Raw genomic sequence first — 14,191 nt, 5'->3', positions numbered from 1 at the left:
ATATTAAAAATATTTAATTAAAATATGTAGATGTCAAAGCTAAAATCTGTACTTGTCAGGATTAAAAAACAGTAAAATTATCATTTTTATACGATCTAACAGGCATAGGGCGATTTATATATCTATGGTGCTGGTGTGAACTTGTTTTCTTCTACGGTCTGCTTCCGTGGTTCCCGCCACTTTGGTGTTGTGCCGCGGCCGCTCAGGGACGGTTCCTTGACATTTTAGAAGAGATCGAAATATACACCCATAAAAACAAAGATCCGGATTTAATCCTCAACGAACAAAGCGAATTCAATCATAACGCCTATTTTAGCATTTATGACGACCTACTAAGATGACAACTGTTGCGTATGGAGATCCAGGCCGAGGGATGAGAGATGGTGCGCGGTGGAGAAGCCGGAAGACGCGTGCAACGCCTGGCGTCGTTGACGGGGCCCTCCTGTGCGGCCCTCTTGCCCGCGGCGATGGACAGCAGACGACTGAGCGGCCGCGGCACAACACCAAAGTGGCGGGAACCACGGAAGCAGACCGTAGAAGAAAACAAGTTCACACCAGCACCATAGATATATAAATCGCCCTATGCCTGTTAGATCGTATAAAAATGATAATTTTACTGTTTTTTAATCCTGACAAGTACAGATTTTAGCTTTGACATCTACATATTTTAATTAAATATTTTTAATATAAAAAAGATCTACTGAATACAGTATGTGCAAATGTAATGTAACAAATGTACCAGACGCCACCTGTCGGTAATAGTGTCATAATTAATATAAATGACGTGCACTCTGCCAACCAATTTTATGTGACGTAGCATGTGAAAGTTGCTGAATTGGACGGGTTACTCCTGTAACTTAAATATCAGGTACGTTCTGGTACATTTGATGTTGATAAGATAGGATGAAAAAGATTTGCTTTCGTGAAATAGTAAATTAGTATAATTATTTTTACAGATCTGAAGATGGTTCTGAATGAACCGAAACTGGTCATATGAATAATAAAAAAATTTGCAATCAAGACGGATTTAAAGTAACATAAAATCACTGATTGCTGTTATCCCATAAGACATTATGTCTGTTTTTGCAAATTATGTAAATGTTCTGAAAGAAATAAGCAGTGAACTCAAGGACAGCATTATATGGATTTCGGTTGATGAAACTTCAGACACTTGTGGCTGTTACATTGCAAATGTATTTTTTGGTGCGGTAAAAGAAGAGCCTTCTTCATATTCAGCGGCCTGCAAAGAACTTTAAAAAGTAAATCATTCTGTGATCGCCAGATTTGTGAATGAGGGCATTAGAAAAATATTTCCAGAATCATCTGCAGTTAATAGGGTGTTCGTGTTTATTTCAGTTGCACCTCTGTATATGATCACAGCAGGAAAATCCCTTTGAGTATTTTATCCCAATTTGATTCATGTGACGTACTTTGCTCATGGAGTACATCACCTTGCTGAAGAAGTATGTTCCACATTTGTGAATGTAAATAAACGGATTTCATCAACAAAGAAAGTGTTTCTGAAGGCTCCTGTCCACATCAAAACCTACAAAGAAAAACTACCAAATGTTACCTCCCGAACCAGTGATAACTCATTGGGGTACCTGGGTCGAAGCTGTGTTTTACAATGAACATTTCAAGGCTATCAGAATGGTAGTAAATGACTTCGATAGTGCAGAGGCCTTGTCAGTTTGCCAGTGCAAGAAAGCTTTTAATGACATTGCTGTGATTAGCACTCATTTTCCCATGTACCTGCAAGTATTAAAAAGCTTGAAACTCAGGGTTTGGCATTGAATGAATCTATTCAGTTAATGAATAAAACTATTCTAGTGAACTCTTCATTGCCAGAAATATTCCCAAGAAAACTTAAAGAAAAGTTTGAAAACATTTTAAACTATAACCCAGGCTTTGAAGCCTTGTGCCAAATTGATAGTTGTATTAATGGGACGGGTGAACTTTTACCAGAAACAGTGAATGCCAACATAGCACCCAAATTCAAATACCGCCCAGTTACCTCAGTTGATGTAGTATGGTCCTTTCCTGCTTATAAAAATGTTTTGAGTGATCAAAGACACAATCTTACTACCGAACATTTGGGACAGTACTTGGTTGTTTATGTTTACAATAGTAGAAAAATGTAAAATAAATTGTAAATAATGCTTTGGTCCAATTGTATAAATTAATAGTTAATGCTGTTCAAAAAAATTGATGATTGTATGTTGCTTTTTAAATAAAATATTAGAGTTTTTGAGCATGCCCCTTCTGCATGCGATATATCTCAAAGTTGATGTTTTACATATCAGTTGTTTAGCTGCAACTCACATGCATCGCATCTGCTTGTTACCAACAATAGCAAAGAAGGAACAATTCTTGAAGTGTGCATCCCTGATTTGCAAATTTTTAAAAAATAACCCCAGAAAGTCCCTCTTCCTAAACTCTACTAGAAAGTATTCAGAAAATGACATCAGCATTCTAAATGTACCGATCTTTTGCATGTCCAACGCTCTTCATCATAATTGGTATGTACAGGCTCGACTTTGAGATATAATGCACGCGATAACTGCCATGTTTTTCTAGTCTTGCATATTTCGACACTTTTCATGCATTTTTAAGCATATTTCATGCATATTTTAAAGTTTTTATGATGCATGTAACCCGGTCTCTATTGATGACAATCATTAGGTTTAAATTCAACCTATTGCCATACACAGATCCTGGTACAGTATGGTACTGTATTGCATTTGTTCATTGCAAATGTAAAACATCATCAAAGAGAGAAAAGTTGGTAGTGCCCGTGGATGAAAAGATACTCTGCATAGGAAGGATGGAGTAGTATTCATTAAAAGCATTGCTGCCGAATTTGGTACTGTAACATTAGTGATTAATCTATGACCAGTCTTTTGTAAGTCCACTATACAATTTGTACATTTAATAGGAAACAAATTCAACTGAACTTATTGAACATAAACCTATGACTCTAGCTCAAAAGAAAGTTGCTGATTATTTCAATGTATAAAACTGTTTTTTCTTCAATATATGCTTGAAATGTGTGTTAAAATTATATGTAATTAGTGTGTTTGCATGACAGTGGGTGTGTTTATGGCACTTAAACAATGTCGTCGTGATTTAGTCAGAATTTTCGGATTTTTGATAACCCGAATGATCTATGGCCCCACCTAGTCTTGATAAATGAGATTCCACTGACTATTATTTGAGCATTCAGTGTTCATGCAGTAGACTGTCAAGACTATGGCCAATAAAAGCTCTGACAACATAATCGTGAAGGCTGAATTCTTCCTCCCTCCCCCCTCCCTCACCCTCACCCTCCCCCTCTCCCTCACCCTCCCCCTCTCCCTCCCCCTCTCCCTCCCCCTCCCCCTCTCCCCCTCTCCCTCTCTCCCCCTCTCCCTCTCCCCCTCTCCCTCCTCCCTCTCCCCCAACACACACTCACTCACTCTGTCTTCCTCTCACCCTTACCCTTCCTTCCCTTCCCCCATCTCATTATAGAATTCAGTTCCTCATAAATACTGTGCCACAGTCTGTTAATATGGCAGCTGTATAAACCGAAAATATTTATTTAACCTGTTGTGAAGTGTGACTTCACTTGAAGAATATGAGTAAGAAATGTTTTGATAGTCCCGTAGAAAGCAGTTTTAATAAAAAACAATAAGTTGATTTATTTCATCAGAACCCACAGAATGCCCTACAAATAGAATTACATTGTAAATTCTTGCAATTTGCATAATGAAAGCACATTGGGTATGAAAGAATAAAAAATAATAAATTTTCCTCATATGATCAATAAATGGAATACAGCCAACAGCTGTCATGTTTACTGTATGCCATACACATTGTAACTGGATGTAGATTTTTGTTACTTTGCTCTGCTGTTGTGAATGTCTGAATATTTTGCTTTTTATGTGTTGGTACTATTATTGAGAAGCACGTCTTTTCTTTTGCAGAATCAACAAATAGCCGAGTCCTGTACTTCAGCATTTTCAGTATGTGCTGTCTTTTGGGTTTGGCGACATGGCAGGTTTTGTACCTACGAAGATTTTTCAAAGCCAAGAAACTTATTGAATAATTGTCGTCATTGGTGATCTGGTGTAAATTAACCATAGTGGCTTTGCAATCCTCATGTCTGCTGTTTCTCACTACAGCAAGTGAAGAACTCTGGCAGCACATGAACTTGAGTTGTTTGTGAATTTGATGTGACACGTCATCCATGTGAGTTGAATTACATTGGACTGTGTGACTTCTTTTAATTGTTTGTTTCGTTTCACTGTGTTGTGCGGATGAATTGTATGATTGCATTGTCACAAGTTGTTACTTACTCGACTGTAAGTGTATTTGACAAAACATTCTTCAGAACTTGTGAACCTCATTATCTGTGCTGTCTTAAAAGCTGTTTTGTACAAAAGAACTGAAATTTACAATATTTGTTACAGTGCACATTTTTTTAAAATGTTTGTAACATGCTGTAAATTATTAAAAAATATTTATTTAAGATATTTTGATTTTCTCCATCCTGGAGGTTTATGCACAGTAGTATGAGCATAAGTCATGTACAGTAATTGATTTGCTGAAGAGACATTTAGTAATGAGACTGATTAGTAAAAAAATGAGCACATGCATTTGATGTCAGAGATCAGAAGTAAGTCAGCTTATGTAAAAGTAGGGTGGCAGATTGTCAGGTTACTATATTTGAATTGTGCCTTGGCTGAAGAAATTACTAGAGAAGAAGAGAGGCATTATGCATTTACTGTTAAAACCATTTGCATTTCAGGAAATCAAGCTACGCACTATGTCTTCCCATACATATCTCATGAAATGACCAGCTGGCAGAATGAAGAAATTTGATCTTATACAAAGGATTAGCAATAGTCTTGCTCCATGCGCACCATTTGTGAATTGAACATGAAGGCAGACTATTTAGTTGCACAGTGTATTGTCATCCACCTTCTGTGAGACACCTTGTGGTGTATAAATGTAAATAAAGTTGATCTGTCTGAATTATGTCTAAAGTGTCCCATACTGCACAACATTCACATTAATTTTCCACATTTAAGTCTGGCTTACTGATGAAGTGCCAGACAACAGATCCAAAGGTCTTGCCTTCAACCCCTAGTCAGTACTAAGATTTTTATTTGTCACGTAAAAATTATTTCACATCCGACAGTATGGGTTAGTGTGAAAAACATAAAGTTGCATTGTTGTTTCGAGTCCACACAAAACTCTAGATTCCCTTGTAACTAGATGGGGAACTCGGTTTGAAGGTTGGAGGAAGGCAACAGCATACCATTTCCAGTAGGACCGGACCATGCCTAGTAAATCCATGTGAAGTTGAAACCAACCTTTTAAGTGTAAGGTTTTTCAAGGTACACCATTTGATATTATTTTTGTTGGAGAGGGAGTTTGTATTTTTGAGATGGATTCATTGTTGTTCTGGGCTTCTGTGTCTTAAGCTGTTATTCGGTTACATGTTCTGATGTTCTTTGTTGCAGTGCAGGCTTCTGTGTTCCTCTTGATATTAACACGCCAACATTAAAAGTGTGAAACAGTTTCATTTCTTGCATGATCCATAAAAAATTAATGTTGCTATTTTCAGTAATTTTACTCATTACATGAAACTAATTGTTCTCAAAAGAGGTGTCAACACTGTTGAATAAAATGTACATTATGCTGAGAAATACTCATGTGATTTATATTTTCCTAAAATTTTACACAAAAAATTAACTTTACAAGGAAATAATAGTTAAATTTAAGTCAAAGCTTTATTACATTACACTGTTAATTTGCTCTGCCTTGCAGACAACTACATTGTTCCCTATGTACAAAGATACTTTTAAGATATGACACTATCAGCAGAACTACTGTTTGTAACTGTAATAAGGGAATGAAATATCAAAATTAACCTAAATATGACCCAGTCTGCAGTAGTAAAATATGAGAGTTCAAAAGTTTTTACCTACAGCATCAAGTCAGTTTGAAATATAGGCACAATTTTATCACCACTAAATGTGTGGCACACTTATACCACCTTCCATTATAGTAACATCTACTACTACTACTACTACTACTACTAATTATTATTATTATTATTATTATTATTATTATTATTATTATTATTATTATTATTTGTTTCTGCTTCCAATAAGGGCATTAAATTTTTCAACTAAGGCTCTTTGGAGACAGTCAACTTCAGTTGCTACTGAGATGAGTCAACTATGTGGGATGCATTGGGGTCCTCAGAATTCCAGACTCACTCCAGTGTAGCAGTGAAATTTTCCAATTAATCACTGCTTTACATTGGTAGGTAATGAGTGTTAGTGTGCATATGAGAACTTAAGAACTGAATGTTAATGGGTCTCTTCCAGACACAATTTTCATCTTTCAGAAGGATGAGAAAGTTTTAAGATGTGTTTTTGTCTACATCATGAGAAATCCTACATTTTGTCCTAATTATTGATATTCGGGTTGTTCCTATCACCATTTCACCCAAGAAAGTAACAGTGGTTGGCGACTATACCATTGTGTGTATTACAGAAAACCACAAAAAAAAATTGTCATGCTTGTTATTTAGCGATGTGTCATTTATCTTGTCCGCTGACAAATGGCTTTTATAAATCTGTATATCAGACAGTTCTGATTAAAAAACTTACAATGTATGCGTATTGTGCAGCCAAATGGCCATGTTTGAACTTACAAGACAGTTTAGGTGTGAATAGGTTAGAATGATCCACTATGCCAGTGTCTTATCAACAAACATGGCCTTTGCAGAATAGGCAATATTGTCTGACCCATCTGATGAAATCGGGGAAGGATCGTAAATTTCAGTTTTTGTATTAAAGTAGGCAGTTTCTTTCTGGCTGTGAATATATGACTGAATCTATATATTGTTAGATTAAGGGAGACCACTTATTGAAAAGCAGAGGTGTTGAGTTGTCAATAGGTACACAAAGAAAGAAAACTTGTTACCTTTCAGAGTAATCCTTTTCCAAGTTTGAGTAAAATAACACAGAAAACACACAAATGTAAATACTGCTCTTTGACTAATAATACCCAGTACATTCATAGAGCTATGTCACGTCTCATGCTGATGTGTGTGGTGAAAAGGGCATACTATCTACATTGAAATATATGAAGTATTATAAAAAGTAACCTGTTCATATTAGTGGCACAACAGACACTGGGTACTGCACTGTATGTAGAAATCAGTCAATAGAAGCCTGTCAAGTGTGTAATTTCCTCTGCTCTACTTATGATACCAAATTCGCTTCAGGCAGAAGAATATTTCACATATAAATATTTCGCTTCATCTCTAGGTATTCTTTTACTGAGTACAAAATCCACAGACTGATTGTACATCCATCCAGAGATGGGAAGGCAGTGAAGTACGCAGGTATTTGGCCATTTTGTAGCACCGCTTTATTGTGCATAACAATCTTCATAATGTATTTAAAAAAATTAAAAGCAGAATTATTTGGTCTATCCATAGAACACCTCAAGATTTTTAGCAGTGCACAGTATATGATCTGGTGAGCCCATCACATTTTTCAATTTCCATCTCAGAATCATTTGGATAATTGTGAAATTGAGTCTCATGGTGCAATGAGAAATCCCTATTCAGTTTCCTCACCACACTGATTTTCACCAGTTGTAGTAGACTCCAGCATCCAAAACTTTTACTACTTGTAGTTTCGCCTCTGTGTAATACGAGGATAATTCTTTATTAGAATGAACTTCACTGCAGCAGACAGAATAACAGAAACACTCTGGTTCAAGTAAGATAGATAGGGTATGAATTTCTCAGTATCTTATGAGGTGCGATTATTGTGCCTCCTTTTGCCTGTTGTTTAATTTCTGAATGTATAGAGAATGGCTTATTTAGCAGTATTAACTATGTATCTAATACTGAAACACACACAGCGATGGAAGGCTGTAGGAAAACGATAAAAATGTTACCAAACTATCTGAAAATGTATGCATACACTTGTTAAGACTGGGCGATTACAACCCATTGACAGGAATGTCACTCAAATACGTAGTTTATGTAATGTTGTTTACAGGGAAGTGTATCTTGTGACATATTACTCTGGTGAAGTGATGTGTTGCATGTTTGCAGTACCTGTTGGTTGGGCAGTTAATTCCATGTTGTTATGTCCTGCCTTGGAAATAATGGTGCATGCCGTAGAGGAAGACTGGATGTGACAATGCTTATGACATCACAGGGACGAGAGAGAACCTGCTACAATTAAGCAATGTAGGAAAAGATAGTTACTTACAGTAAAGATAACACGCTAAGTTACAGACAGGCACAATTAGACACACAAATGCTTTTGGCCATAGCCTTCATTGTAAAAAGAACAACACACAACATTCTCACACACAAGAAAGCACACCTCATGCACACATGAGTGCAATCTCTGGTAGCTCTGGCCATAATGCAACTATCACATGGGATGATAGCAGCAATGTAGAGGGGGCAAAGAAGGGGAAGGGGAAGATATAGCAGTGTATGGGTGGAGGGGTGCTGTCTGGCAGAGTCTGCAGGGACTACAGTGAAAGCAGGAGGTTGTGGGGCATGGAGATGGGGAAAACAGGGTGAAAAAAGAATGGACTGGGGAAAGATGGGTGGGTGCATTGGGAGAGAGTGGCCAACAGACTGTAAGAGATGGGAATGGGGAGCAGCTGATGTGACAGTGGTTGGAAACTGGTGGGTGGAGGGTGTTGGGACAGTATCTTACCTTAGGTTGAGGCTAGGATATTTATGGGAGCAGAGAATGTGTTGTAAGGAGACCTCCCATCTGTGCAGTTCAGAAAACTAGTGGTGGAGAGAAGTATCCAGATGGCTCAGGTAGTGAAGCAGCCATTGAATCAAGTGTGTTATGTTCAGCTGCATGTTGTGCCACAGGGTGGTCTACTTTGCTCGTGGCCACAGTTTAGCTGTAGCCGCTCATCCTCGTGGACAACTTGTTGGTAGTTACACTAATATAAAACATTGTGCAATGATTGATGCAGAGCTTGTAAATAACATGGCTGCTTTTGCAGGTGGCCTGGCCTCTGATGGGGTAGGATAAACATGTGACAGCACTGGAATAGGAAGTGCAGGGTTAGTGGATTGGGCAGGTCTTGCACATGGGTCTTCTGCAGGGGTAGGATCCTTGTGACTTGGGATTGGGAGTGCCATAGGTACAGACTAGGATGTTGTGATGGTTGGGTGGGCTGTTGACCACCATTTTAGGAGGGATGGTAAGGATATTGGGTAGGATTACCCTCATTTCAGGGCATGATGATAGGTAATCAAATCCCTAGCAAATGATCAGGTTCAGGTCAAGTGCGGGTTGTTGATGGGTGACAGGGCTACTTCTTTGTGGCTGGTTTTTGGGGGTGGTGGGAGGATTTGGGGTGAGAGGAAATGGCACAGGAAGTCTGTTTGTGGACTAGGTCAGGGGGATAGTGCCTGTCTGAAAAGGCCTTGGTGAGATCCTCAGCATACTGGGCAAGTGGGTTCTTGTCACTGCAGATAGGCTATCCCTGGGTAGCCAGGCTGTATGGGAGGTAGTTCTTGGTATGAAAGCTATCAAAGTGTAGGTACTGTTGCTGGTTGATGGGCAGAGGTGTGGTTGGAGCCATCAGATAGTAGTAGGTCAATGAGTAGGAAGGTGGTATGCTGCGTTGAGGAGGACCGGCTGAAGCGGGTGGGAGAAACAAAAGGTGTTGAGGTTGTGAAAAAAAGGATACATTCAGCTGACACAATATACCAGGCTTAATGAGAAGCCTCTCATTTATTTTGAGACTTGCATGTTGGATTCGTTCTCTTAACTTCCAGCAGTAAGTGCAGCACTTCGAGGAACGAAGTTGGATTGGAAGAGGTTGGTGAGTGTACTGAAATAGTAAGGTGAACAAGACGTTACTTCGCCAATCGATATCACAGTAAAGAACTAGTGGAATACCACTTGCGGCACCTGTTGACAACAACCAGAACATGTACGGCTAGGACTAAATAAAATTTATGAAGCACAAAAAATTTTAAAGAAAGCTGGTGGATGTTATGAGTATGGAGATTTGTGGCTGTTGATATCTGTTGTCAATAGTGACAAATATCAACAGCCAAGAATACCTTCAAAGAGGCAAACAGGATAACACTTGTCTCGCAGTACTTTCTGCAATCATGGTGTCATCTTGATGTCACATGCACTACGGTATCACGAGGCTCACTGTGTTATCACCAACCGATTTGGGAGGCACCATATTTATTTTGGCATATCCAACTGTTTTGTATTATAACTTGCAGTATGCCGTTTCAAGGCAATGACTCATTGCAAATGTATTGTAAACATGTCACCCTTATCATTAAATGTCAGTTAATACCTCATCAATGATACAAGCCTCGAAGAGGTACTATGATAACAGAGACTTAAAGACAATTATCGCATGAATAGGCATTAGTGTAATGGACAAGTAAGGTCGTGGTGTATGGAGTTGAAGAATGTAAGTTTACCTCTCACAAAATAGTATTATTTTATATTACTGTTGTCAACACCTTATTGGCTTTTACTATGAATGTAATACCAGTATTTCTGCAATATTCAATGTAATTTTAACATCTGTGTCTTTTCAGAAAACGAAAGATGAAATGTGTATTTGATTGTTTATTTCTGAAAATGTGGCCGACTTCAGAGTATGTGGTTAGGCAGGAACATAAGAGGTCAACTTAAAATCCTGCGAGTGAAATGATGGACAGTAACATTATATTCTTCTCTGTCACTAATATTTCATTTCACACATCCTTGTGTAAACCAGTGACAATTCCGGTTGGTGTATTTCTGCCGGTAAAGGCATGTGTTACCCATGTTAGAGAGGTCCACATTGAATGCTTACGAACGGCGATAGCAGTTCCTGCCATTGTCAATACTGCACTTGAAGTTGAAATGATGTCACGTTTGCAGGAAGTGTTCTGAGACTAGCGTTAGCTGTAAGAATAAGGGAGCTGTCATGATGTCAAAAACTTGTAGCCGATGTTCGCCATCTTAGGTGCCCGAAACCCTTACCTTCAGGTGTTTTTGTTATTTCAAGTCGTGAAGGTTGTTACATAAAAAATACCACCTTACATTGTTTGTGGGTGAACTAATAGTTCCGATTGTACATTGTTGTTTCGCGCTATTAATAAATTAAGAACCCCCCCCCTGCGGGTCCGGGGGTTAGAATAGGCCCAAGGTATTCCTTCCTGTCGTAAGAGGCTCCTAAAAGGAGTTTCACACATTTTGGCCTTTATGTGATGGTTTCCTGTAGTGTTTGATCTCCATTCTTCAAAAATTTTCCCGATGAGCAAGCCAGTTGGGGAAGTGCGCCTTACATGGTGCATCGTGTCCATCGTGCTTTGAGATCTTTAGCCCACTTTATCGTCGTCACATTGCGGTACTGCCCATTCTCCATCTCTTGGGCATGGACGCCTTCCTGGATGTGTTTTCCGCCATGCACTATGCAGTGTCGCCTTCTGCGTCGACGATGACCATGCACTTCTTTGCACCTGATATCCAGCACAGTAGCCAGTCCGTTGTGGTGGAGCCACCATGTACCCTGTTTGTTGTAGTCCCCTGACCACACAGGGATCATTGTGCTGATGCCTGTGCCGTTAGCTCCCCATGCATGCCAAAGAGTAGGTGCCCATCCCCCTGGGGCACCGGGACTCCTGGCAATGGCCATCCTGCCAGGTGGCCTTTGCTGCGGCTGGGTGACACCCGTGGAGAGGGGCCCAGGTCAGAGTGGGTGGCGTCAGGGTGGATGACTCGTGATGAAGCGTAGTCCACCAGCAGTCTCTAAGTGATCATGAGTTCAATTCAATGCAACTGAAGTATGACCCCAAATTGTTCCCCTCCCTGGCCACACCATGGGAAGAACGTGTTCTGCCTCCCATCTGTGTCAACTGCGGAGAGCACCATTTGCCTTGCTCGCCTGACTGCAAGATTCTGCAGAAAGAAAGGAAAATCATGGAGTACAAGACCCTGGACCGACTGACCTACACTGAGGCTAAGAGAAAGTTTGAATGCCTGCATCCTGTGCATATGACATCATCTTACGCCGCCGCTGCAACAGTTCTGGCACCATCAGCTCCACCGATCCAAGTCACCTCTCAAAGCCAGAAGACTACACCTGCCCCCTCGATGCTGGGGGGCTTTTCCCTCTCTCTTGCTCCTGCACCACCCACCTCGGGAGCAGCAACCCCCCCAACCATCGGGGACGTCTGTCCCCTCTTCTAAGCCGGAGAAGTGTAAGTCTTCTTCAGCTTCTCTTGCTAGGAAGGGGTCCCTTGGGTCACTCCCTTCCCAGGTTTCTGCTGGTGTGAAAAATGACACCCACCAGTGGGTATAGAGCCCAAAAGCAGCTGGTCATAGGGCTTCACGCTCATCCTCAGTCCCGGAGACTGTGCCAGTGAAGTACTCCCAGGCAGGGAAACGCAAGGAGCAGCGAGAGAAATGCAAAAAGAAAAGCCCTAAGTCCAAGGAAATTGCGGTGGCACCCACACCACGGCTACCTACATGCTTTGTGTCTGAGGATGGGGTGGAGATTTTTGTGTCTGCTGAGGATTTAGATCTCGACAGACCCTCAGACAAAATGGATATAGACTGCTCAGGAAAAAAGTCAGTGGCAGCAGGTGACTCTGATGGGTAAACTGCCTCATTGAATGTTCCATGCCTTCCCAGTGTCATGATGACATCATTCTCCAGTGGGATTGCGGTGGTTTTTTCCACTGCCTGGCTGAACTATGGCAACTGTTAATCTTCACACCTGCTATCTGCATTGCCCTCCAGGAAACCTGGTTCTCGGCAATGCGGACCCCTGCCCTCTGCAGCTATAAGGGATATTATAGGAACCGTAGTGACTATAATCGAGTGTTAGGTGGAGTTTGTGTTCATGTATTAAACTCGGTCTGTAGTGAACCTCTGCCCCTTCAAACCCCTCTTGAAGCTGTGACTATCGGAATAAGAACGACACAGGAAATAACTGTCTGCAATGTATATCTCCCTCCAGATGGTGCAGTACTCCTGAATGTATTATGCTGCAGTACCCCTGAATGTATTAGCTGGGCTGATCGACCAGCTCCTTAAACCTTTCCTACTTCTGGGAGATTTTAATGCCCATAACCCTTTTGTGGGGTGGTACCATGCTTACTGGCCAAGGCAGAGATGTTTAAACTTTACTGTGTCAGTTCGACCTCTGCCTCTTAAATACTGGGTCTGCCACACATTTCACTGTGGCCCATGGTAGTTATTTGGTCACTGATTTATCAATTTGAAGACAAGGACCTATCCCATCTATCCACTGGAGAGCACATGACGATCTGTGTGGTAGTGACCACTTCCCCATCTTCCTTCACTGCCCCAGCGTCAGGCCCACGGAAAACAGTATCGAGAAGGTACTGTCTCATATGCCAATTGAAAAAGCAGGCAGTACCACACCTCCAGAAACTCAGAGTTTGTCACCTCCTATCAATGCTGATTTAACTGGTGACCCATTGTTGGTCAGCCCAGTTTGGTTGCAGACTTAAAAAACATCAGTACTGAGTATTAGAAAGACAATACTTTGCCTGCATTCTGTGAATAGTAATAGATTGTCAGTTCACTTGCACATAGGAGGCACAACAATTTAAATAATAGTTCTCTTTTTTGTAGAAATAAAGTGTTATATTAATCTTAAAGTGTTTTGTTGATGATTTTGGATTCCTGCAACCTACCTTCGCTGTACTCTGCTCTGTCGCAGCATGGGACTAATATGTCAGGCCCACAGACACCTACCCAGATGGGCTTTAAACAAGGTGGACTGGGAGACTCACCTCTGCTGTCACTGCTGAATCTCCCCCACATGGTAACATCGATGTGATGGTTGAGCAGGTGACTACAACAATTGTTTCTGCGGCAGAAAACGCGCTCCCCTGCTCTTTAGGGTGCCCAAGGTGTAAGACAGTCCCTTGGTGGTCACCGGAAGTCACTGAAGCAATTAAGGAGTGTCAGCGAGCTCTACAGTGGCATAAGCAGCACCCTTCCCTGGAGCACCTCATAGCCTTTAACCAGTTACGTGCCCGTGTTCGTTACCTTATCAAATGATGGAAGAGGGGGTGTTGGGAGAGATACGTCTCAACCATTGGGTGCCATATGTCACCTTCCCAAGTCTGGGCAAAGATCAAACG

General features: G+C 40.7%; 1 protein-coding gene across 2 annotated transcripts in view; it reads left to right on the top strand.

Moving 5' to 3' along the window:
• LOC124600780 (transmembrane emp24 domain-containing protein bai) overlaps positions 1-4,511 on the top strand; it is a 33,093-nt gene extending 28,582 nt beyond the window's left edge. For both annotated transcript variants that reach the window (XM_047136191.1, XM_047136190.1), the window contains one exon: positions 3,963-4,511. In XM_047136191.1, coding sequence (XP_046992147.1) covers positions 3,963-4,084 — 122 coding nt within the window. In that variant the 3' untranslated portion in view covers positions 4,085-4,511. The remainder of the gene's footprint in view (positions 1-3,962) is intronic.
• Positions 4,512-14,191: the final 9,680 nt, after the last annotated feature.

This window comes from Schistocerca americana, chromosome 1 (assembly GCF_021461395.2).
Source record: "Schistocerca americana isolate TAMUIC-IGC-003095 chromosome 1, iqSchAmer2.1, whole genome shotgun sequence".
Taxonomy (NCBI): domain Eukaryota; kingdom Metazoa; phylum Arthropoda; class Insecta; order Orthoptera; family Acrididae; genus Schistocerca; species Schistocerca americana.
The sequence above is the reverse complement of the archived record's forward strand: the minus strand, read 5'-3'. Positions and strand labels throughout refer to the sequence as shown.